Source organism: Branchiostoma floridae, chromosome 7 (genome assembly GCF_000003815.2).
Source record: "Branchiostoma floridae strain S238N-H82 chromosome 7, Bfl_VNyyK, whole genome shotgun sequence".
In the NCBI taxonomy this organism is placed as follows: domain Eukaryota; kingdom Metazoa; phylum Chordata; class Leptocardii; order Amphioxiformes; family Branchiostomatidae; genus Branchiostoma; species Branchiostoma floridae.
Window position 1 is genome coordinate 7,111,754 of NC_049985.1, and position 26,338 is coordinate 7,138,091.

General features: G+C 39.2%; 1 protein-coding gene and 1 long non-coding RNA gene across 2 annotated transcripts in view; one reads left to right on the forward strand and one right to left on the reverse strand.

Annotated features, from left to right (window-relative positions):
• Nucleotides 1-4: 4 nt before the first annotated feature.
• Nucleotides 5-25,690, reverse strand: LOC118419058 (L-aminoadipate-semialdehyde dehydrogenase-phosphopantetheinyl transferase-like). Its single transcript, XM_035825327.1, has 6 exons — nucleotides 25,535-25,690; nucleotides 23,571-23,803; nucleotides 22,740-22,965; nucleotides 18,728-18,849; nucleotides 3,095-3,313; nucleotides 5-2,042 (listed from the first exon to the last, which is right to left on the reverse strand). The coding sequence occupies exons 2-6, from the start codon at nucleotides 23,736-23,738 to the stop codon at nucleotides 1,902-1,904; spliced, it is 876 nt and encodes a 291-aa protein (XP_035681220.1). The 5' UTR covers nucleotides 23,739-23,803; nucleotides 25,535-25,690; the 3' UTR covers nucleotides 5-1,901.
• LOC118419059 overlaps nucleotides 13,279-26,338 on the forward strand; it is a 32,985-nt gene continuing 19,925 nt past the window's right edge. The window contains exon 1 of the long non-coding RNA XR_004831586.1: nucleotides 13,279-14,216. This is a non-coding gene — a long non-coding RNA (uncharacterized LOC118419059). The remainder of the gene's footprint in view (nucleotides 14,217-26,338) is intronic.

Genomic DNA, 26,338 nt, shown 5'->3' on the forward strand with positions numbered 1-26,338 from the left:
TGTATAGAGGCTGCTTTTTTAATGTTGATGCATGGGTCAATGATATGCATCAAGCGCATACAATGTGCCAAGTATATGCAGTATGTACTATAACAGTACAACTAGAAAATTTGTAGAAAATCATGAAAGAAGAAAATAATTTTCTGCTGTTTTTAGCCTTTTGCGTAGTACCTTTTGCATGAATAGTCTATAAATATAGAAAGGCATACAAAGTGCCAAGTATATGCAGTACATGTGTATTACTGTAATACATTAGAAACGTAGTAGCCTTTTGCATTGTACCTTTTACATGAATAGTGTATAAACAGAGATAGACATTGTGGGCTCTACTGTTAGTAGTTTTCTAAATCGAATGTTTGTATAAGGCTGTATAGCAGAATCACTTTGGTTGAGAACTCTTAGAAATGCTATAGGAAGAGAATAATGCTCTAAGTTCTTTCAATGCAGTTACTTGCTACATTAATGTGAGTCATTGAAAACAATGAGATGATTTTTCAAATGGTCTGTATATAATGTAAAGACTTGTGAATTACACAATGAAAATGTATGATATGTTGTGTGACTATAGGGAAAGGAGTTCAATAAAATAGCTGAGACAAAATATTCTTCATTATTCAGTGTTTTGACTTACTTTCTGCTTAAAATTTGTATCATTTCCCAGAATAGTGGTATTTCTATTTCAGTCAGTACAATAATCATTCTTGGCTTGAAATTCATTTTGGGAATAGGCACACTTGTCTTTGCGCCCCGAACATAGGAATTCAGAGGAACAAAACAGATAAAGTACAATGTCAGCAAAACCTAAATCATGATGACCATTCTGCTTACTCATATACCATGATAGTACATAATACACACCTTACACAAATATCTACACGTAGATACACCCATACACAGTCAAAATTGCACAAGTGCACAGCTCAAATTTTGGGTGCACAAATAAAGTGCATATGCACCTAGTAATTCGAGCAATAAATTTACAGCTTACGCTAAAACTCTCCTTACAGATATTTATCTGAGGTACATCACAATTTTCAGTTTGTCATACTTTTTAAAAGTGTAAGAAGCAACATCTCAGTTATCCTGATAGAAGCACTGGTTACAAAATCTTCCAAAACAAAAGTGAGACATTTGTGCCTACCTTGCCAAAGTGCTCCACATTGTAGGAATCAAATTGACAACAATTCTGATGGCTTCGATTGGTCACCTTTGACAGCACAAATCATTGCATGTTTCTTCTATAAAAATACATACATGTGTACATGTACATTTCAGTATGCATGCTCTTAAACTGGGCATTTGTAACTCCACACTATAAAAAAGACCTAACCTTGCGACCCTTGTGTCTAAGTGCTACAACTAAACAATGCCTTCTGTATACAAACTGCTGACTAGTTTCTTTCTCACCTATAGTAATAGTATATATACAAAGCAGCTCAATTGAAATATACGGCCATACCAATCTATTTTGTTCTCAGACATTTTAAGTCTGAAACCTTGACACTATAGCAAGCCATAGGTAGAGAGGCAAAACTTGACTAAGACTGTTTTACTCCACAAAACTGAATGTACCAGGCATAACTGTAACCTGGTCCACAGGATTTGTTTTCGTTATGTTTGTCCATTTTATGATATCTTTGTTATCTGACAACCAACAAGTTAAATTGGTGTGGCCTAAGGTTTAACAAGATCAAGGTCAATAAATACGTCATCTCTTGTAAAGCTGTGACTCAATGACTACTACTGACTGTTTTTACTCCATAAGACTGAATGCACCAGGCATAAACCTGGTCGTTTTTGCAATGTTTTAATGTCAAGTTTATGATATTTTTGTTATCTGACAACCAACAAGTTAAGATGGTGTGGCCTAAGGTTTAACAAGATCAAGGTCAATAACTACGTCATCTCTTGGAAAGCTGCGGCCTCTCCTTCTTGTTACGGAAGCTGTCCCAGTAGGAGACATCCTCCGGAAGCAGGGGCTGAGCGAGCCCTGTCAGCTCCGGGAACTCTACGGCTCGGAATGTCGGGGGATCCGAGACGGGCTGCGGAAACAAGGCGCGGGGTTTAACCAATAGAATTACGGTTACTTCTGTCTCGATGCGACACACTGTTGTATGTTCCATATTAAATTGCATGGTGTAACAATAGAGATATGGTTACTTCTGGCTTGATCAGACACACTGTTGTATGTTCCATATTAAACTGCATGGTTTAACATTAAAATTATGGTTACTTCTGGCTCGATCCGACACACTGTTGTATGTTCCATATTAAACTGCATGGTTTAACGGGTTAGTCGCCAAGCCTGTGGCAGTGAGGTCACGAGTTGATTCCCACCCAGGGTTTCAAAACAATTGGTAAGATTATCTCAATTTAGCCTGGAATATGAAGGAAATTTGCTTCATTACATCATAATAATGTCTCTCGAAAACAGTGTGCAGGTGCGCAGGGCAATTAGGACCCAAGTAGGGCTTAACTGTATTGAAATGTAATTCCTGCAGTATATTTTATATGACTGTACATTGTAGTTTACACCAAGAGGTTACAGGTGTCTAACACTATTGAAAAGAAGTTGTACAGACTTCTGCATACCAACTGAAATACACCTCAATCCAGAACATTTATCACAGACTTAACAGATATGTGAGGGTCTGCATGGGGGGATAATGGAAACACTTAAAAAGGTCAATAAAATTCAATAAAAGCAGCAAGGCTTAATTGACTTGTTCTTGCAAAAGCAGCTGCTGTTCTGGGAGTTCATTGGATTGTTCCGTTGTATTCGTATAGGGTGTCTGGCTAAACTAGCCTGCAAACACAGACACAACTGGGTGCTCCGTTCTTCAACTACAAGATGAAAAAAATGTGAAAATAAAGCCTAACAATGAATTCAGGGTCGAGGAAATACAGTCAAACCTGTCTATAGCGGCCACTCAAGGGACCGGACAAATTTGGCCACTATAGACAGGTGGCCTCTGTATAGAGGTGGTAACTTGTAGATAAAATACCCAAGGGACCGACAAAAAGTGGCCACTATGGACAGGTGGCCCCTCTGTAGAGGTGGCCCCTAATACAGGTTTGACTGTAACAGCATTACCTGCGTGAGACCTTGAATAGCTACAGCTGTACAGTGTGTGTCGTCCAGGGCAGACTCCTGGAATAGCCAGCCAGGTTCCTGGGTCCCGTCGATGTACACCTGAGTGTCCTGTGCCACCTCACCTGGACTCACCTGCGGAGTCTTCAGGTGGAAGTCGATTCTCTGGAGCTCAAACCCGATCCCCACCCCCAGGGCCTTCACATAGCTCTCCTTCAGACACTGGAGATGGGAAAAAACAGGAGAAAATGTTTAGTGTAAATACACTGTTTGTATTTTATTTATGTAATACTCAGAAAAGACTGATTTGATTGCCAAACTACTCATAAAAAGGATAAAACGTGACACATTGTTTCAACCTGCACCAACAACTTTATTCTTTATTCCATCTCCTTCAGACACTGGAGATAGGATAAAACAGGAGAAAATGTTTAGCTTATAAACATTATGCTTCACACAGCAGGAAAATTGATTGGCCAATGGGATCTGTGAGTTCTTAAGTGTTCAGTGTTCTCTTGATCATTGTGCAATTTTCAGAGATTGCTTAATTGATTAATACAATTATAATTAATTGTATACAATTAATTGCATACAAATAATTGCATACAATTAATGTATACAATTAGTTGTAATTGGCTTAACTTTGTGTACTTTATTTCACCCACTTCAAAGTGGTCACAAGGAAGGATGCTGGAGTCAAATCATGCTGAACAAGAAGAATAAGTACATTATTTGTGAATTCTTTGAAAATGATGACAAAAAAGCAGACAAATATCTGTTGGTGAAAACTACAGAGAAATCATTGAATGTACATATATCAACAATAGAAACAATGATGGGACAGGTGGAACAGTGGACTAATGGTCAGGGTTGATGACTCAGAACCTGGAGGTACCAAGTTTGAATCCCTTGCAGGTTCCAATGTTGTGCCATTTCTTGTTTAAGGCAATTAAAAACAACTTCCTTCCTCATGAACTCAGGTGTAAATAAGTACACAGGTTCAGACAGAAACGTCCCTTAGATAGGATGTCAAGTGGAAGTCCTGTGTTTGAGGAGACCCACACCTCGATCAAGGGAATTAAAAACCACACCAAACTTATCAAAAAAAGCAGGGATCCATTCTGGAGTGAGTAAATCAAATAAATCTGTCTGGATAAGCAACTTGTACTCTTCAATACAAACATGGTTTGTTTTGTTGTGGTTTACAGAGTATGTGATGTAAACAAATACATGTATCTTCATACAGCATGTTACACTACAAGAGTTGAACACACTCTGTGCCATGTGGAGCATGCAGTAATCCTAAAGCTGCATCGGAAGAAGATCTGAGAAGTTGCCTATGGGCTGTTGATAGCAGACAATGGACAACTGGGGAAACGGTGTCTTCGTGTCATCCTTTACAGGTTGTGGATAGGGCAGGGCGGAAACAGGGAAATTTATAGGCACTATAAACATGACAGTATGCAGGACAGGTGTTGCTAACAATGGCGGCTACTGTTCTCCAACCAGAGACCAAGACAGTTCAGTCCAATGAACAGAATGCTTTTACTTTCTAAACTACGATGTTGTGTGTATCATTCTGTATAGATAATATGATTGTTCTTCAACATGACACACCAGCTTCACAGGCACATAAGGACAATGTAGCTGTTATATTACACTGAATGACCTGTCATGCCTAACCTTAAACATACAACTGTAGGCATTGTTTAATTAAAAGCTATCTAATGAGTAATTTGTGGCAACGAGTTCAAGGGAAAAGTTTTGACACCTGAATTCTTTGTCTTTAAATGAGCTGTACTAAAGAGGCCCCTTGTAAGTTGTATGTACCAAACTCTGGTATCAGTCTCTTAAGTTTTACATGTGTAAGACACCCTGAAATAACTTTTAAAACACATGACTGCAACTGAATGTAATTAAGTTTGATTACTATAGTCTCTTAAGTAGCTATCAGACTGTGTTTTCATACTTTTTGTTGCATTTTTGTTGCCTTGTGAAGGAAGAATCAGGTTGAAAAGTTCTCTGGTTTGCGGGTAATGTGAAGTGAAAGTTAGGCAGAAAGGACTACATTATGTTAATACCTGGCAGGCATATGATAATGTAATCAATCACTTGTAGTTGTAGAGTTAGGCATGTTGTAGTCAGAGCCACGCAGTGAGAGCGAGTGTCCGTCAGACCTCAGGTGTGGTGCAAGGTGTCATTGTTTGGCTGTCGCCATGTCAGCCAGTCGCGGTGTCTCGTGTGTGCCCCCGGGGCACGGCATCGGGCGACAGTCAGGCTACGCCGGGCCGCCATGGGGTCAACCCCAGTCAGCCGCAATACTCACACCTCGGGCTATTGTACCAACCAGTCACAGAGAGATTCTTGCTGTATTTTCATTAGATTAAAATGTATTCCAAAAAGCATTATTTGAGAATATAAGATTACTAGTAACCTCCTTACATGAAAACCTCAGTCAACTGCAATGTTCACATCTCAGGCTATTACAGCAATACTCACACCTCAGGCTATTATACTAACCAGTCACATAGAGACTAACATTTTTACTGTATGTACATTGGGTATTATATAGATTATGATGTATTCCAAAAAGCATTGTGTTTGACTATAAGAAGTATGGTAAAATGCATTCTATCCTCCTAAGATGAAATAAGGCATCCAGTTATAATATATAAATAAATAAATATATATATATATATTAGGACAATTGAAATCATACAGCTAGCACAAAAGCACGGTAATTCTATGCCAAATGTATTGTCATATATAACTTATATCAATTTTATAATAGATGATCAGGACATTTACATTTAATACTATACTATGACAGACTGGTTAAATACAACATGTTTTGTAGAAGAATTTGAAAAGTAAAGAATTTCGAGATGTGTTAGAACTATACTTCTAGCACTATTAGTATTACACTGAATAAGATGTAGCAACAAAATGCTTGCTTATGATCTCTATTTTTCTCATTCTCCAGTGCACACTTTTTCGATCATACAACTCAGTAAATCCTTAAGATGATACGGATCTGTACTGACATGACCTGGCACATGCCTTATTGATATCTGTGTCAGGACTACTTGGGCAAAATTTACAACCACAATGAATAAATGATTAACTATACAAAGAGGACAAAACGGTATAGTTGGGAGGGTTAAAACCTGTATGTCCATTTCAAGTACCTGCATAAATTCACTTCACCTGAGAACTTGCACTATAGTAGTTAATATTTAAAAAAAGGATTTCAAAATGAAGACAAATCATGAATGATAGCAAAGTAAGACAAATAGGCACTCTAAACTATCAGTCTTACAAAAAAGCTAGTTGACTTCTTCAGGAGCAATCACAGATATCAAAGATAGATAACTTGACAGGCTTTCAAATTTTAATGATGACGTCCTCGGAGAACACAAATATCTGCCGGATGACAGCTTCAAGGTATAAAAAATGATAACTACAATATATGACATTCTGTCAATTTGGGGCTTGGACACTCAAGGTGGGGATCAATTAAGAAATGTTAAATATACTGTGTACAGTCTAAGACATCAGAAGAGGATCAAATAAGACTTGATGAGATCTCAAGACTCATTTGACGGTGTTAACTTCTGAAAGAAGTTTGTGTTTTGGGTGCCATCTATACATGTGTTTCTGTCTGTGTGTTATCAGTTTACTTGCAAAGCTTTGGATAAATCTTTGGTAGGTGGATAGGGGTTGGAAAGATTTCATATTTGGCCCCCTAGCAGCTTTCTGTGGTACTGCTTCAGAACCTTTTTTTTGCCTGAGAAAGTAGTTGTCTTAGAAACCTTTGGAATTCCAATCCAATACAAGCAGTTGATAACCATAACTTAAACTCATGTCTGGAATATGCTTTAAAAAATAAAGCAGGTGAGGTAAAACAGCAGTAATGCCTGCCTGCGCCTAACACATGTTAGACACGATGTTACAAAGCTACAACTATTACTCTTTCACACTACATAATGCCTTTCCATCGCATTGGCCATGAACTGTGAGGGCTAATATCACATTACCAGGTTCAGACTTAGTGCATTTTCCATCGCATTGGCTATGAACTGTGAAGGCTTATATCATATTACCCATGGCACTGCTACTAAGCAGGTGAGGTATGGATACAGCATATCTTATATCAAACCAATCCAATTCTGCAATTGTCTGAGTAATTTGGTTTGGGAGCCAAACGCCTGGGGCCGTGGAGCCAACCTCATCCCCTCAATTACCCCATGTCTGTAATTAGTCCTAATTAGGGCTGATTTAATTCAATTTTGTTTTTCGCGGCAACAGCGCGGTAAACAAAATACGGTGTAGTTGTCACTTTTGCGTGACAAAAAACTGTGCAGAATTATAATGAATGCTGCGTACTGAAATTCAGAGGCACAGGTACAAGTCATCCAGTAGGGAAATTTCAGGTTTTGATAATGGTGGGAACATTGCGGATGGTCGTCACTTATGCTAATTTGTCGATTTTATCTCCTGAATGCCTGGGGCAGAAGGAAAAGGCAGATTGGTGGAAAATGAAGACAAAATTTATCATCCATTCAACGACATTCCTGAAAACACACTAAAGAGAAGTCTGCAGATAGCCGTAGCTGGATATGAGAGCTTTTGTTTCTCTTTGTTAGACAGCATTAAGGGATCATTATCCATTACACCAACCCAACCAGGATTTTTACAGCTCCAAGTTTCCACAGAGAACAATAAAGGGTTCCTATCAGTGTCGGCATCAGGGCGGCATGCAGAGGGCGGGCAGCGAGGCTCACGTACGCGTCTGGTCCTGGCGCCAACCGACGTTGAAACTGTTATCTTCTGACAATGTGGCCGGTGGATTTGCGGTGCCCACAAAGCGGAAGTGATTGACATCTGCCAAGGACGGGATTAAACCTGGCAGCTGTCTTTCAGCACTAGACACGCTAGCCATCCTCAGTTTTTTTCCAAAGGCTATTCAGACATAACTGCATGGAAGACATCCTCTGGAAACACCAATCCGATGCACTAGCGAAAAAGAATTCAACTTTTGTGTTTTAAAATGACTTGAAGCCACGTACATGGAACCATGCATTTTTTTAATGTTTCATCAAAATTACAACATGCATGTTACCTAATTATATCGTACGTTTTCAAACGCTCAACGCTTGTTGTGGTATTGCTGCAGACTATGGCCCATCTATTGAAACTGGTTGAGACTAGTCTTGTCTTTTTTCGGAGGCAATGCAGGCACATACCTTCACTGGAAAACGAGGCTTTGTGATAGAAGGGTACTGTATCTGTTCACTGTCAGAAATTTTCTTCTCAATACATTTTGGCTCAGAGTACAATAATTCAGAAGAGTGACGATTATTATTTGTTGAAAAATTGCAATCTATCACAGTTTTCAAAGCCTTTCAAAATTTAAACCACAAAAATTTTGCCGGGAAATGATTTTTAAAATTCAATATCAAAACAGCATTTTCCAAGCCACAGTTGAACCCCAAATCTTCTGCATTTAACACAAAAATCAGCAATTTCCGTTCAAATCTTTTGAATGTTAACAATGTCAAGAGCCCCTGCCGGGTGACCTCTGACCCTTACATTTCCCAGCCACTGCACACCTGAGGAAGGTGTGCTCACACCTGACAGGTAACCGACATCCGTCTTTGTACTACCTGACAGGAACAAGTGTTGCCAAACAATCCCAGAGTCATTGTTCTCAGACTACTGACAACTGTCCGACCTTTCTTTCATAACAAGAGATATCACCAATGTCACTGACACAATCTAAGCAGTTTGAGTACTAACAGTAAATGCAAATGTACCTTAACTACATTTTGTACTACAGTCAAACCTGCCCAAGACGACCACCCGGGGGACCGGAAAAAAGCGGTCGATTTGGACAGGTGGTCGCTGAGAAGAGTATCGACTCAAAACATGCCCGATGCAAAGTATAAATGGTTGCCGTTATGTTTAATGGCAAATAGCAAGCACACTGCACGCACGCAAAGAAGCAAGGTCTTTAATGTCAAATACAACACGCACACTGTAAACTGTAAATTTAACCTCAAAACCCGACGCAAACTGGCCGATTTCGGCACAAAATCGCGCTAATTAACATCAAAAATCGATGAAAACCTCAATCTTGAAAATGATGCGGTCGTTATGGGTCCCAATTTGGGCCGGTCGCGGTCACGTTGGCCAGGTGGTCGTTGAGAAAAGGTCGCTTCATGCTTACGTCAATGGGAAAATAAATCGGGACCGAGAAAAAGCGGTCGAAATGGCCAGGTGGTCGCTGAGAAGAGATGGTCGCTCGGGCAGGTTTGACTGTACTGTGAAGCACTGAATATCAAACTACTGCAAAAGCCCCTCCTTTCTTTCGTTTCTTTTCAGTATGGTAGTTCTTTACATTTTTTAGGGCCAGCCTAGCTACATCATATACATGTCAATTCATTTTTAAAAGTTTCATCCGTCAAAGGTCTGCATATTACAGCTACATGTATATGTAACAAGGTTACAGGTTTGACAGGCCAGATCACACCCCTGTTCAAAATGTACCCGGTTATTCTGGGCTCTTAGTCTTACACCTGACGTATATACTGTACAGTCACCTACATGTACAATGCATTTGATTTAAGGGGAGCAGACAGTGTTTATTTAGTTGACCTTACATTATGTCATACTCATGAATAATATCAGCTGTTACATAAGTGCATGTTTCCAAGCTTTTTCAACGTGTGTGGAATTTCTCATTACGTATACCCTTGGGCCATTCATGGTTAATACATGCGCTAAGCTTAAAATGTGTGTTCCATTACAAAACTATCCATCTTTAAATATTGTCTCTCTTTCAATTGCACTGGGCTGGAAGGTGAGAGGATTTCCAATGTTCAATCGTATTTTTGATTGAGAAATGAGCTTTTATTCATGATTGGAAAAGCGCCCTTGTTCCATTGTTCTTTTCCACGCACATCCAATTGCTTTTCTTACAGACAATCCATTGTCCTGAACTCTGGAATTTAGAGCGACTTAATATTGAATAAAACAGTCACGAAAACTTTACACATCACCCAACTTTCTATTAGTGCCTTTTGAGTGAACATTGTGCATTTTGCAGATACTATTTGCATACAGCACTCCAACACATCTGTATATGGTAGATTATGACACAAGTAAATGGACTTCAAAAGTTGATCATCAAAATATCAAAATAGTGATAATAAATTTATTGCAAATTTCTGCCTGAGGGCTAACTTCAAAGAAAAGAAAATTAACGATTTACAAGAAGAACTTAAAACATAGATAAATTACAGGTGAAATAGCAGCTATTTCCACTTGAAGGGTTTCATGTCTTTTCTGAATGCAATGGGAGATGACTTGGACAATTTTTTTGTAGATTAACAGGTTGGACTAAGAAAGTAAGCCTTGTGAAAAGGTTTGGGGAGTGTGAAAAAAAATTCAAAATCCTTTTCACAAAGCACCAAACTCACCCACGTTGGGATAAAAAAAAGACATAAGCCGAACAGCTGTAAAATCTTATGCACTCATCACAATCCTATATGGCTCTGTGTTAATACGACAGCCATAAATACCAAATGTTATCTCACTGAGATATCATCACCACATCTGCCACTTTTTGTATGAACGGTGTTAAGTACATGCCGTACTTTCACCAAGGATTAACTCCTGGATTACAATGTATAAAGGGGGGATCGGGTGTTGTCTACACACCTGTCAAAACCTTTTCTACCTGTTGTCGGAGCATCATGGCTGGGATTGTTATCAGTAATCCCCCGACCCTGACGTTAGCTGAGTGGAGCCCCGTAGAGACGACGATCGTAGCGGCAAATTGTAGAGAAGGATTAGAGTACAGGAGTCATGGCACAGCATCTGGGACCGGTCTGACTCACAATTTTCACTAGCATTTAACGTCAAAAAGGGCCATGTCTTTTACACATTTCATCTGTCTATCTCTCTCTCTCATCAATTGTTCCCCGTATATATATTTTGAGTATAGATCTTTTTTTTTCCATCAGTATGTATCTAAAATAATCATTAAAAACTTAACCTATAGACTAGTATAGCTATCGATACTCTCTTCTATATACAAATATACTACTAGTATCACACACTTCACACTGTCAGGCAATACACTACAGAACAGTACCCTTGGCTAGCTATTCCACCCACCCACCAGTAAGGTAGTAACTATGTTCATCTGTCAACATGAATAAGGCTGGCGCACTAAACAAATCAATTACAGTCTCGTTAACCAATGACCTCATATTCACAGGATCATAATCACCCATTTGAGTCCCCCCATGTGGCAAACATTTTACGAGTTGTAGTCTTTGGAACCAACATGCTTTTGGCCGACTACATTCACAATTGGCAATTGTGTTAACGTCACTTAATCTGTTTGTAAACTTTCTTAAAATGTGTGTCACTTCAAAAGGAAAAGATTTCAGACTGTAGCTATGCTTAACTTTCAAATGATTTTTAATTAAACCATTTGAAGTATTAAATACAGGCATACATTGTATAATATGATTTTAAATGTTTAAGATATACTAATGCTGCATTGTATCATACTGTGTTGCATTATATGATACAGTAATTGTATTGTGTTGTTCTGGCCATTGGAAAAATACTTTCTTCTGAACCTTTACCTAGGTGATCAAATGAAAACTCAAGTAACATGAAATTTCTTTGTAAGATTACACAAACCGACAATCTGAACACAACTCAGAACACAGAGCATTAAAAGAAAGGCCACAAAGACCTAAAAGAAGTCAAGGTGTTTTCAATTACTTCTACATCTTTTTCTATATATATATATATCATAAGTTAATCATGTTTTGCATCGTCCTATACAAAATGTAGTTTCAACATATTTTTAAGGTCAACTTTCAGCTGCCCAGTGAATGTCACGATAAAAACAACAACAAGAAAACATTCATCTGAGTCATAGTCTTAAGGAAAACAAAGGCACATCTGCCAGCAAATTTTTGTCTTGATGCCAAATTTTTAGCAACCCCATAATCAGTGAAACAAACGAGGCATGTAATTGTTGTGGGAGAGAGGAGGCCGATCTGTTTCACCTGGCCTCACATGGCTGTGGTGTTCCTGTGCAGGTAGCATTAAGGTGATAGTGGTGCTTAGGTTCACCAAAATAAAAACAGAAAGACTACTATTAGTACTAACAGTGTATACTACTCGTTCAGACTATGCACAATGTAAAAAATGACTAATAAGCTGGTGGATGTTTCTGACTACTAAGAAATCTAATATCTGCAGAGAAAAGAAAAAGAAATACATGCAAGTCACTTTTATTATATATTATATAATGCTTGTTTCTGTGGGGGAAAATTTCGGAACCGTCAAAAAACTGCTGTCTTTAGGCGATGGTTGTCTAGTGCAAGTGGTCCTATGACCAAGTCTGACTGTAGTCTTACCTTCAAAAGCATTTAACTTTTACATCTACGAGTACATACTAAAATGGCACTGTGCATAAGAATAAACTACATAGTGATTGAGAAAGAGCGATTCTGAAACCGAATCACCTATAGAACCGGATATCCCGTATCTTGACTGTGGTTCAATCCTATTCCCAGAAGCGACAACTGCCCATCTGAACTTCATGTGAACTGGATCAAATGTAAAAGCAATCAATATTCAACACCATCCTACAGACTTACCCCTGATCCCTACGTACACAAAAATGCTTTTTGGGTAATCCTTTTATGTACCACCATACTGATTCATGCATAGATGAAAATTCATACGGACAGTGATACAGGTAGTGATGTTGTTGTGTATCTAAACCAGGGCTGTCTCCAGGACCCGTCCTTCCGTCCCGGAAATTTGCTTGTTGGGACAGAAAATCATTTTACCCCATCTGTCCCAGAAATGACATGAAACTGTTAGAAATATACTTTCATAAGCTTGAAATAGCATATTTAACCAGGAAAATACACAACATGGGCTCCCAAACAATGAATGGGACAGAAAAAAATTTTTAAGCTGGAGACAGCCTGATCTCAAGGATACATGTATTTGAAATTGGACAATGCACATTTCTTACTGTAATTTCAACTACCAAATGTAGAATATCCCCGTCCTATATAATCCTTAAGGTTGAAAGACAGGAAATCCCAGTAACAGCCTTAAGGACAGGTAAGCGTTGAGCACCTGTCGGAAGGCTCCACCCCCTCGTATTACTGTCAAAGATGGACGCGCGGCATGAACAGATCAAAGAGACAGACGGGCCACAACTGGTCATTTCAGCGGTATTTACATATTGTCCCCTGGTAGACTGGTTGATCTGCTACACTCATAGGATCGCAAAATGTACTACGAAATATAGGGGACAAAAGCTTTTCATATTGTGGGCAACTTTTCACATCGTTCAATCAACCAGCCAGGTACATGTACTCCCAGATATTTCATGTCGTTTAGCCAATATGTAAAGAATTTTATGAACTCTATCAGTGCTGCGACTTTATAAACACATCAACAGGGATTGTGTTTCGGCAATGTTTTCAGTAAACATGACTTTACAAGAGTGCAGAGTAGAGAGTATGGTTCGGCTTCAATGAACACATCTAGCAGGAAGTCATCCTTTGTGCGTATTACAGTGACCCTGGCACACAAAGGTATCTACCCCGGTTAAATCCCGTGGAGAAACAATGGGTTAAGGGAAAGGTGGGTTGTATACCTGGAGGCACCTGGGGATAGTATAACACACACTCCCCACACCTGCCTTCTCAGGTATGCTGTTGGTAATTACCTGTTTTGTTGGGCTTAAGACATAGTCTGGTCCCTGTCACTGCTACCCCTGACAATACACAGAAGGTGTGACTATACGAGTACGAACACAGAACAACATAGCTGAGATTAGTCACATTACATGCCTAGCCAGGCACAACCAAAGTCACCTCAATCCTTCCTCACTCTCTTTCACATGGCTTCCAGGTTTCCAGAGCTGAGTATAGACTCATGGAGGACAGCAATGTTTGATTGTCTCCAATCTAAGACTACAGCAGCCACAGAACAATAGAAAACTAAGGGAATCTACCAAAGGACAATGGAATTCACAAGAGGAGCTCAGGTGGAAGGAAATTCATTCTGCAAGGTGGGCTCTAGCCTTTGTTCTAAAGTTTGCCTTTCAGCTGTTCTTGTATTGTTGATACAACATATGTATACCATGACCTTCTTGTACGGGGGTGGGTGGGATTTGGCTCACTGTGCCAACTTACCAGATGTTGTACATGTGATCTGAACTTCAGTATGTGCCAATTAACATCAATTTCTTTAATATATAATGATTGCGGTTATCAATACAAGTTCTATTATCACAACATAGTTTAGGCATAGGAGACCTGCCATATGCAGTGTGAGGAAGGTACCTCCCACCATACTAACTATGATGCTACAAGTTAGATCTTTCTTTAACAAACCTTGCTATCTTTTATTCAACTTGAATTTGTATAATATACTATGATTACTAGGTTCAACAGATATTTTTTGTTAAAGCATCTTACGTTTCGTATGACAATTAACAGTGTCACAGACGAAAACCAAGGGATGTTGTTTGAAACGTCTGACCATTTTCAAAATCATATTCAGTTGCTTGAGTAACAGCTTATCTTACTACCTGGATGTCTAACCTTCATCGACATGACTTGACAATTTACATGATTTACCACTAAACTGAGGAAATGGGGAAACAATTCATTTGAAGACTTTTGCATGAGTTGATGATTCCTAACAAATATGTCTGTAGTTATAAGTCTAGTTATTACAATTACCAATGTAAGTTGGCTGATAGTTACATTACTGTATTTGTAAATCAAACTGATCTTGGCAAGCTGTTATCATTTCACTGATACATGTCCATAAAAAATATCAATGAAATGGGTAATAGATAGATTGCAGTAGACGATCAGTGGAAGAGTGACATAGCATGAAATATCAATATTTTTTAAATGCTGCTATTGACAAATATTGGGTCTTTGAAAATAGCATTAGACTGCATCACACAAACCTTAAAAACACAACAGAATAGCATAGCCCTAGACTAGGGCTGTGATGTGTATGTAGTGACTGCAGCAGACAGATTTGATGGACAGGTGTCAAGTGACCCTAACCCTGTCTTGAGAGCTCCCTCTCTATCCACGCGAGCTGGTGCCTAAACAACTTAAAGTGGTTTCCTCCTAATGACAACATCGACAACGGTATGGGAGAATCTTCAGCTCTTATTTTCATATCATTCGTAGCATTACAAAAACAATTCACAACTCAGACTAGCGTACAAACAAAATTTAAGAAAAATACAGCAACAGTTGTAGAAAATGTGCCAGTAAAAGGGTTTTGTGATTCTGGGAATGATTCTGGTGAAGTGCTGTAGATGGGCACTGGCCAAACATGTTTCAGTGGTGAGATAGATCTAGACTAAGACTCCGGAACAAACAATGGGAAAATCCCTGACCCTTTGAACTGCAGCGTATCTGACCTGTCGCCAAAACCTTGCTTCGATCTCGCAGTGAGATAGCAGGAAGAAGCTTCTCTTCTTCAGCCCCAGAATCTATGTTGCCACATTGGTAAAGTGGTATGATGGGCTAGTAGTTAGGGCTATGTCTTAGAACATGGAGATACTGAGTTCAAATCCCTGACAGGTCACAAAGAAGAAGGTCCCATTGATAGCCATTGTGAAGTCTAATTTTATCACTCAACTTGGCAAAAACAAGAACAAAACTTCGGCTAGAGACATCCCTCAGATAGGAAAATGAATGGTGGCCCAGTGTTTGAGGAAGTTTTTAGCCAAAAGAGTAGGGGTCCATCCAGGTATGAGTGGCTCAAATAAATATGTCTAAATATGGAGCTTGTACTGTTTAGTATACACCTGGTGTGATAAACCTTGAAGAGTATGCAATACGAACAAAGACCTATGCTACGACTTGTCTGTCTATACATCTATTCGTGCATGTCTGAATACGCAGTAATTGTCCTTCTAGTCTACTAAAACTGACTGACAGTAGAAGCAGGACTCGAAATACCACCTGCATATGCAGGTTTGTGCAGGTAAAATTGGAGCTGTGCAGGTATTTCTGCTGTCTACCTGCACCTAACCTGCACTGGTCCGTGTACTGGGTTTTATACCTCCTATAAGGAAAAGTTAGATGTATACGGATTGTTATTAGATGCATTGACTGTTACCACCTATAAAGTATAAAAGGAAAAATAGCATTGGTTCCTGAATAATTCAAGTATGATACAATAACTTCCTAAATTCAGAGTGGTGCAGGTAAAATTTGTCTGGTGAAGGTAATTTGCAATGTTACCTGCACTAGTGCAGGTATGCAGAAAAAAGTATTTCGAGCCCTGGTAGAAGTAATGTATTTCGTGGCATACAAATGCCATAAATATTGTGGATTGATACTGATGATAGCATTCAGTAACCATACATTTAAAGTGGACACTATCTGAAGACTGGAGTTATGAAGACAAGTGGACATTTTCTTTTATAGACACTCAGATAATTACAGAAAAGACTGTCTAATACGAGCATGATGAAAAGGTGAGGAGCCCCTGTGGAGAAAATCATAGTCCTTCTCACCATAACAGGATGAGCAACCTTTTTATACACAATGTAAGGACTCTGCTGTCGTGACTGGTAGGAATTCAGTAGCTACAAAAGCTCAATGTTTTTCTTTTTTTTAAGTAAGCGTAAGGTGATCTTTTGCTCAAATGATGTGAATCATCATATTTATAGGTGGAATACAATGGTCGTGAGTCTCGTGACGCTAGGCTAGCAGACACAGGACAAGAAGTCACAGGTTTATTTTCTGGCAATCCTGGCCACATATTCTGTCCTTGGGGACGGCACTTCATACAAATTTCCTCACTCCATCCAGGTGTAAAAATTTGGAACTAAGCTCCTGTTTACAGGTAAAATGTACATAGCAGCAAGTTGATCTTCTAGGTGGCTTTATGTAAATCTCACACAACCATTCTCAGCACGTTTTGGCAGTGTCTTCTAAATTATGATATTTTGTTGTCAGCAGGACTAGACAGTCAATAAAAAAAACACACAGCACATTGTGGTAACTCATAACATGGACAGTATCGGGGAAAGTGATAGGTTGCTTCCTTGCTATTGGTAACACCAGAGACATTGGCATACACCTGGCAGTATTATGAGAGTACATCATACTACCAAAGCTCAGAATATCCCTCCCAACTACAGATAGAACATATCAACTTCAATACGTTAGCCCAAAGGGCTTGCACATTGAGGATAATACGGGTGATTATGCCTTGAAATGGATGAAAGGGTTCACAAGCCAAGATAGCTTTCACACCAAAGATTAGATAATATCATACAGAGATCACTGTATGAAGTAGTGTGTGTAGTCCGGTGGTTAGCGGCCCTGCCAAGCGATTGGGTGTTCAAATCCTGGCTGTGTCCCTCATCTACTGGAAAGAGCCACAGTCCTTAGAATGGGATGTTAAGCTGTGGTCCACTGGTTCATTGTATTTGTCGAAAAGAGCTATGGAAGATAATATCGTCCTTACGTCACATGAGTAGATGATGTTATTCAGCCGCCTTTTTCCACAAAATTTGTTGTTGATGCACCAGGAGACCATACCTAGAGATTTCACGTTGAAAGTAGCTGTACCAAAAACCACTCAGCACCTAGCGACCACTTCTAGTGAAATAATAGATGTTAAAAAAGATATCTACAACAACAACAAGGGAGAATTTTCATGGTGTCTATCTTTTCTGTCACGACCAGTGGAATATTTTGCTCTTCGGTGTGCTAAGCTGGTGCCACGTTAATCACTTTAATTTTACACAAGGTTTCACTCACAGTTCTCTATATAATTCCCTTATCTAGTTGACCTATCAGATGTAATATTTAAAGCATTTCCAAGTGCTGAGAGATTGATCTATTTTGTAAACATACTGCACTACTAAATCAGCCTCCACTGCCATTGTTGCAATGTACTTGCGGTTGCATCACAACTGACACAGTAGCGTGACCAACGGATTACACGAATCTGCGAGCTAATCCACCGTCAACACTATTCTGTAAAACGATACTTTCCGAGGAGAGATATATGGATTACTCAAGGATAATACTGCTCGGCAATGCACTGTCAACAGGAAAATCTTTGTACCTACGACAGGTGTTTTTGTTTATACATGACAGCCTGGCATACCTGCTTACAAGAGCAAAAACCCCTTGGGTGAACTATCTGTTTTCATACTACGATGATTTACTATGTTTTTACACCCGTATAATCATATATGGGATTTTACAGTAAGCAAAAGTTTTAAAAGCATTGTACACTGTAAACCACTGAACATCCATCTCTAAAAAAATATACAAAATATACAGGCTATACGATATAACATAGGTTGCTGGTTTGATCCCCGCCAAATCATACTAAACACTTCATATCAAATATACAATCATGGTAGTGCAGCTAGTCATAGCACACAGCAATGGAAGGGTATGAAAGCTGAAAACACACCGCAGGCAGTGTACATGGCATGATCCACCAAAACAAAGTTTCGGAACATTTCGGTTTAAATAGATGTCATTAGGAAAATTAAGTAAAGTTCTGTAGAGGCCTTACCCAGTGTCTGTAGAAGAGCTTGAGCTGTTCCCACTCTGAGCTGGGAGTCTTGATTGTGGACCACTCATGCTCAGTGAACTGCCTTCTCATCGTGCGGAAGAACTCTGGGACGTCACCTCGATCTGGGTCAAAAACACAATACATTGTACATGTACTTTTAGTTTAGTTGTAGGACTAAAGCCAAAGCACATGTAATGTGACTTAAGAAGATAATATCAGTTAGTTATAACTTGAGCAAAAAGTCATATGATATCGAAATAGGCCACATGATTATAAAAAAAGGTATGCAATCGTCATGATATCTCACTGAGATCTTAATAATCCTGTAGTAAAGATATATACCTTATACCTTAAGTCTTTGTTAAACATGAAGCATCACAAACAATATAACCTTAGTTGCAATGGTATCATTCCATGTTGCTTTAAAGAATTGGCATAAGTTAAATTTTGCAAGCATAATTTTATAAAGGGATCAAACATTATTTACTAGTATCTTATGGGGAACATTGTCCATATGGTATCATTTGCTCTAACTTAAAATGGGAACAAATTCATAACAATCAGATTTATGTTCTCTGGCTATGTAAGGAGAACTATTATATTAATATGATACCTACACAACATAATAAAATTAACATTATCAACTCTTTATACATGTATTATATTTTGCTAATAAAACAACAGAAAAGATGTATTCTGGGGCATGAATACAGTGCCCTAGGCATGGAATATGCAAAACAGCACATCTGAATGGCTGTGTGATTCCACAGTTCACTGCACAACAAAGGCCCAGGTGAGTGGATGGGGGGCAGAGGGGACACATGATGACCCTAATTACTTGTAATGAGCTTGCAGTTATATTCACTCACTTGACTCTCTCCTTTTACTGATTAGCATGAAATATGAATTGGTCAGACTGGGGTGGTTCTTTACCTTGCTAAATAGTTGTAAGTGAATGTGATATATGTCACAGAAGTAAGGAATCTCTCCAATTGGGTATTGAAGTTGAAAATAGCTAGTTGCCTTTTGTGTTGAATTTGAACGTAGAAATACATTCTGTATTACAATCATGATGATCATCATTGTATGTTTATGTTTCAATCTGAAGATGTTTCAAATACAAACACTACTATCACTTCAAATACATACAGATAGGGAAAAAAAAACATATTTTTTGGGCAAGTTAAAAGTTGTTTTATGCAAACTTCCCTTAACTTTGTTTTTTATATAGTCCAACCCTCTTGTATGAAATCTTTTAATCTTTTACCCTTCAACTGAATAGATAAACTAACAGACCTGTGATATAAGTACAAGTGATTTGGCCAAGTTACTACAATGGAACAACACTACAAGTTTAAAATCTTCTGCATATTTTATAGCTTTTCAGTCATTAATGTGCAGATTCATAATGTCAATAATTGATATGAAATATGAAAACTGAAGTCAACATCAACGCTATCATTTATGCTACACTTCCTAGCGCCATCCCTTCCAAAATACCTAACTACACACTGCTGACATGGGTAGCAAAGGATGCCAAGAAAGTACTGTAAATGCTTTTAAGTTTGCAGTGATTTAATTTCATAGCAGGGAGGAAATAGAGCATTTGGTTTTAGTTTGCGGATGAAACTAGGGGGTAGGCCTGCATTTTCATTGTGCTTTTTTTGTGGTGAAGAGGAAGATGAAGATTGAACCACCTTAAAGAATTTGAACATTTACAGTAATCTGGCTTATGATAATTACCGATAAGTATCTATCCTTACCTGTCATGGTACTTCTCAATCATAATCACACCGTTTATTGTGCCGCACTGGCAACAGTTTATGTCGGGACACGTACAGTTACACTTCTTTGAAGTCAAATCTTTCACCCTCAATTATCCTGAAGGGCCAACGAGACTGGCGTCGCCAATGTTAACTGTTCTTCACTGGTCAGATATAAAGGCGGCATTCCTGGATGATGCTATCTCTTACTCTGTCTGTCTGTTGTTACACCTTTCATCGGGTCTACTCTTGTGGAAGTTAACAAATCTCTTGAGAACTAGAAGTTCACCAAACATGTAGCCGTATAACTGTTACAGTACATGTACAGACTATGAGTTAGGAGTTAACCAATTTGTCTGTTGTAGGTGTGGCCATACTGACTTGATTACTGTATATGGATGACATCAGTGTGCAAAAAACACTTTAAACTATACAAAGAAGCTGCAAAAGGAGCAAATATATGCCATAAATTGCAACAAAAAAAGAATATCAGAAAATGGATATAACAGGTACAAACAGATAGTGTCATAGAGTGTCTCTTTTCCTATTAGTGTGACCTTTTTGTTGGGTTTGTGCTACTCACACAAAAATGTTTTGGTGCATTTTATTTTTTTTGCCATGTGTATTAGTACAAGTTGAATGAAAAATCAGATTAAACCCTAAGCGAAGTCTAGAGAAAATGCGCAAGAACCAAAATAAAGAAATCATTGTTTGGTATACTGTACTGTGTTTCCAGTCTTTTCTAAACTTTCCTAAACTTACGTTACATTTCATAATGAAGACAGCTCTTTTTTCAGTAACTTATTTTTTCACACAGTGGCAACAGTTTTGGGGTACCCAGAGAATATCATTTATATAAATCAAATCAGTATGACCCAACTATCAGAAAACTGATTGGCAAGGGGATGATGAGAGGATGGACACAGCATTGGGTCATACATGCCACGCATATCTCATTATTCAAACCTGTAACCCAAGAGTTGACGTCGAGGTTACGGCTAGTTTAATGGGGCCCCATCGGTCTCTTGTGAGCGCAAATATGTTCTTGTAAATGCGATTTTTTCATGATTCTGACTTGGACGGTATGCAGGTGTACTCAGTTAATGGGGTTGTCAATTTGCTAATGGCGTCTCTTGTTGGAGGTAATTCGGTAAGAAGAAAGTTAATGGGGGACACCAATGTTCAAGGGCAAATTGGGACGATGATTCAGCGTAATATCCCACAGAAATATCGCCACACTGACCGAATGTGACGTTTATTGGACATTGTCCATGAACACATGGGAAGTGGAGGATCTCAAAATCCTATCTTGTTAATATGGATGGATGGGAATCATCAGGGATTAACATTCTCTCATCATTCAGACTTTGAAATGTGGAGATTATGGCTTTTTATCTAACCCACTCAACTTTGAGTGACCCAATGTTGCTACTTTAAAAAGTTATGCAAAGAACGTTGAATTCCTATTTGTGTGTGTACTTCTAATCCTAGTACCAAAAATATTACAATTGAATAGCTGCTTTATTTGTTTGTTTTTGTTTTTTTATGTTTTGCACAACTAGTAGGCAGCCTTAAAGTACAACACACCAGCTTTGTACAGTACAAGCAGCATAAGACTGGACATTTGGTCATAAGGTTTGATCTATTTACACAGGGAATGGACCCCTACTCTTTTTTAATATGTCTGGAGGGTTCTTTAACCTGCTGAAAGTGTATCTATCCTCAAACACTGTACCTCCAGCATTACATCCCATGTGATACCTGAAGTCGAAATAAACATTTTGACTATCAATGCTTCTGTCATTCTTGAAGAGCAGATTACTTTGTCAAATTGTTCAGACACAGGGACAGCTTAAGACATCATCATCATCATATCGTTCCGTACCAGCTTCAGACATGTACTTGAACATCTTTACCTGTCTCCAATGTTAAGCTAAGATATGCAGCCCTAGTGGCATTGAATGGCCAATTGGCTAGGCTAGCAGAGAAGAAGTAGAGGGGTCACAGGTTTGATTCCTGGCATTCCTGGAGTAACTTAGACTTTTGTGTTTTGGAGAAAGGTACTTAACGTGACTGTCCTGACACTCCACTGAGGTCTAAAAATGGGTACCTGACTTTGATTGAGGAGGAAATAGTTACCGTCACTGTGCCCTAGACACAGTGGACCCACTGCCCCTACGGCCTCAATAATACTCAGGGACTATCAGTACCTCTACTTTTACCTATGCCGCCTTAGTTACAGTACTCACTTGGATAGTCAACCTTCATCACGTCCACTCCAACAACATTTCTGCTCTCTGCCGCCAGCACAGCGTAGTCTCCTGAGTGAGACACGTTGAAACTGAAGAGGGCATGGTCAGCATCAACTGTACTAGTTAGATACGGTTTACCCTTCTCTGTTCTACCCAGTCGGATATCCCTCCATGGGATTCCCAACTGGTCATTGATGGCTTTTCTAATAAGAAGTCGGCCAGCCTGTAAGTTTAGATTAAAAAAATGTTTGTCAAAAGTCAGTCCGATACATCAATGTAGGTATGTGAGATATACATACAAGTTGCACATGTTACAAAGTCCACCAGTATATATACCAGCCTTGTGTTTGTTAATTGCTTTTCAGCAAAGTAAAGGCCATAAACATTGTATATTATATTAAGAATATAGAAAGACAAAATATTGATGTCACAACCAACATGTCTTCCATTCCTGTAATTGAGAAGTGCACAAAAAGACTGTCAGTGTGGCACCTTTGTACAAAGTTGGCAACCACACTCAAGGCTACGGTAGCCTTGAGTGTGGTTGTACCATACTGGTTTTACCTTTAAAACTACCACTTGTTTCACTTATACAACTACACTCATGGCTACCTCACTAGTGTCGCCTCTAAAAGTGCACTCAAGCTTACCACATAACTTTTTCCATTTCTATTATTTTCTTGTCATGTTGACCATCTCCCAGTGAAGGGGACCAAAATGTTTTGTTCGCTGTGCGGTTCTGTTCTAAATCAGGGAAAAATCAATGCATGCACATCTATAAGATTTACTTGCTGTTTCCTTATGAGAAAACAAAGAGTTATATCATACCATAGCATACTTTGCATCCTTAGCAAAGACAAACTTGTCTATCCTGTCTTTCTCCTCCTGTTGCACACAGCGCGCTGCTAACAGCCACTCCTCTCTGCTGGGCTGCCACAGTCCCGTCTTCATGGCCCACCTGATCCCTGACATCAGGAGGCTCACGGTCACCCTCATGTGGTGTCAAGGATACTTGTTGAAATGGTGTCACAGCTCTTTGGTTTCATCTAGTTCTGTTCATCCTGTATATAGAGAGATAATCAAAGAGCTTGGTGAAGTCAAATGGCTAGGCTAGCAAACATGTATGGTGTCACAGCTCTTTGTTTTCATCTAGTTCTATCCTGTATAGAGAGAGATAATCAAAGAGCTTGGTGAAGTCAAATGGAGAAGTGTTTAGGCTAGCAAATGGGAGATGGCATCACGGCTCCCTGTCTTCATCTTGTTCTATCCTGTATGTAGAGAGATTATCAAAGGGCTTGGTGACATCAAATGGAAAAGTGGATAGGCTAGCGAACACGAGATGGTGTCACAGCTCTTTGTTTTCATCTTGTTCTATCCTGTATATAGAGAGATAATCAAAGAGCTTGGTGACGTCAAATGGCTAGGCTAGCAAACATGTATGGTGTCACAGCTCTTTGTTTTCATCTAGTTCTTTCAATCCTGTATATAGAGAAATAGTTAAATAGCTTGGTGACATCAAATGGTTAAGATGATAAGCTAGCAAACCAAGATGGTGTCACCGCTCTTTCCTTGTCTTCACCAAGATCTGTACAGAGAGATAAAATAAAGTGCCACTGTGCTGTGTGGTCAAGGAAGGTGTTCACTTAGAGACTGTATGATTTGATTTGATTGTACATGTAAAAGTTTTCTATTTCATGTATAAATGTGCCCCATTACGCAACTGCCTTTCTAGTGTGGGCCTTCTGCAGCTGCGTGACTTCCACAGAGCGGCGTTTCAAAGTTGGCGTGAGAAGGCGATATGCTGACAGTATCTTTTTTTAATATATTGTGGCTTGTACCCCCAGCTCAATCATATCCGTTTTTGGTGCACCCTACTATATTTTTTCCAGTGCCAAAGCCAGAGTCAGATTGTGGCTCTCAGCTACAGAAATTTCCATAGGCTGAAAACTGTGTTCTGCTACCTTGTAAAATTGTCCAGACATGTCTCTTGACCTTTGACATAGTACCCACCGTGCATTCCGCTGCACATGCATAATTAGATATTGTGAGCCTCCTTAGATAGATGTAAATTACTACTAGAGTTATGGGTACTCACTGCTCCCCACCTACAGGAAGGCGGACAGGGAGTAGCACCCCTGCTCTTGAGGAGCTAGGCTCCCCGTCTCTTAACACCCCTCTACACACTCAAACATATTAACGAACAAAAGCAAAAAAGTGACCACCTCGTCTTAAACCAAAAGACCCCTGTCCTAATCCGTGTCCGGAGTCTTCATCCAAATGAATTTGGACGTGTATATGGAAGAAGAGATAGAGAAAGGACTCTGGAGATTAATTAACCTCCGTCAGTCATTGGATAGAGCAAGGAGGTTAAAAAAAGGTGATTTTTAACCTCCTTGGATAGAATAGAGTAGAGACTCCACTCTAGCTCTACTGTGTGAAGAGTTTTTTCGATAGGGTAGGAGTTAGACAACCAACTGAAAACCCTGAAAGTCACATAATAGCTGGTTCACAAACTACTTAAACAAGGTAAGCGAGAGCTGACCGTCCAAACGATGTGCCTCTTTCTTTTGAAATGCAAAACTTTCTTAGCGTGGTCTTCGTCTGGACAAACTGAATTTCCTTGGCAGCTTGGGGAGACCAATATGAATGTCCTCGTTTCTGGTCGGAAAGCGTGGCTTTTTCAACCCGGAAATAATCTCTGATGAAGAACCCGATACTACTTTATGCGAATGACCTTTCGTTCACACCTAAACTTTGAATAAGAGTGAGAAAAACGAAAGTTTTCTGCCTACCCGGAAAATATCGTCTGAAAATCCGCCATGTTGGTCCTGCCGACCTCTGACCCTAAATACTGGTTGTTGATTGGTTGTTTGGATTCTGTTGTCCAAATGGCGGGAATAGTTGGTTGGATGTTTGCAAAAGTTTTGTTCGATGTAAAAAGTCACTCAGGGATCGAAAGTCTGGCAGACAAAACATAAAAGTTTCAGCTTAACAGTCAGTCAGAATCTGCCAGATAAACTAGATTCTTGATCGCGATGACTGTAATTCATACGAAAAAAAAAAATGCACTTTTACTCAAAGTTCCCAAGTAACGTTATTGGATGTTGGCCACTGTGCAGCTTTTGTCGTCTGCAGATTGTAGATGACCATAAGCACTTTTTATTACATAGCCAATTGACACTAGCCGGTAGTTGCTAGAATACCTGTCCTCGAACAATTTATAATGTACGTGTACGTTGTCCTTAGAATATGGATTATGAAAACCAAGTGCATCTCATCGTTTGTTCTTTATTGTATGGTACTTTGGTAACGTTTATTAGTAACACAAATCAGTTGCAGTTGGACTTGGTCGTAATCCAATACACCCCGTCTATCTTCTAATACTTTGCGTGCATCTTTTCGCTTTGAACAAGGTCTTAAAAGTCTGAAGGAATACACAACAAAGTCTTCTGCAAATTTATAGCTGCGTCTGTTCCGCCAGGAACGAACACAGACGCCTGGAACATAAAAATGATGCGGGCCCAAACTTGCGTTTTCGTCCGTTAAACTTTGTCAACCGTAGTTGCAGAGCTAAGACTGATACCGTTACGGTAATA

Bases quoted from the DNA above. Each gene is read 5' to 3' on its own strand.
- LOC118419058 (XM_035825327.1), bottom strand. From the start codon at position 23,738: ATGAGGGTGACCGTGAGCCTCCTGATGTCAGGGATCAGGTGGGCCATG. The intron at 18,850-22,739 runs GTGAGTACTGTA...TTTTTGACCCAG, and splicing joins GATGAAGGTTGACTATCCAA to ATCGAGGTGACGTCCCAGAG. The intron at 2,043-3,094 runs GTAATGCTGTTA...TTGTTTCCGCAG, and splicing joins CTATTCAAGGTCTCACGCAG to CCCGTCTCGGATCCCCCGAC.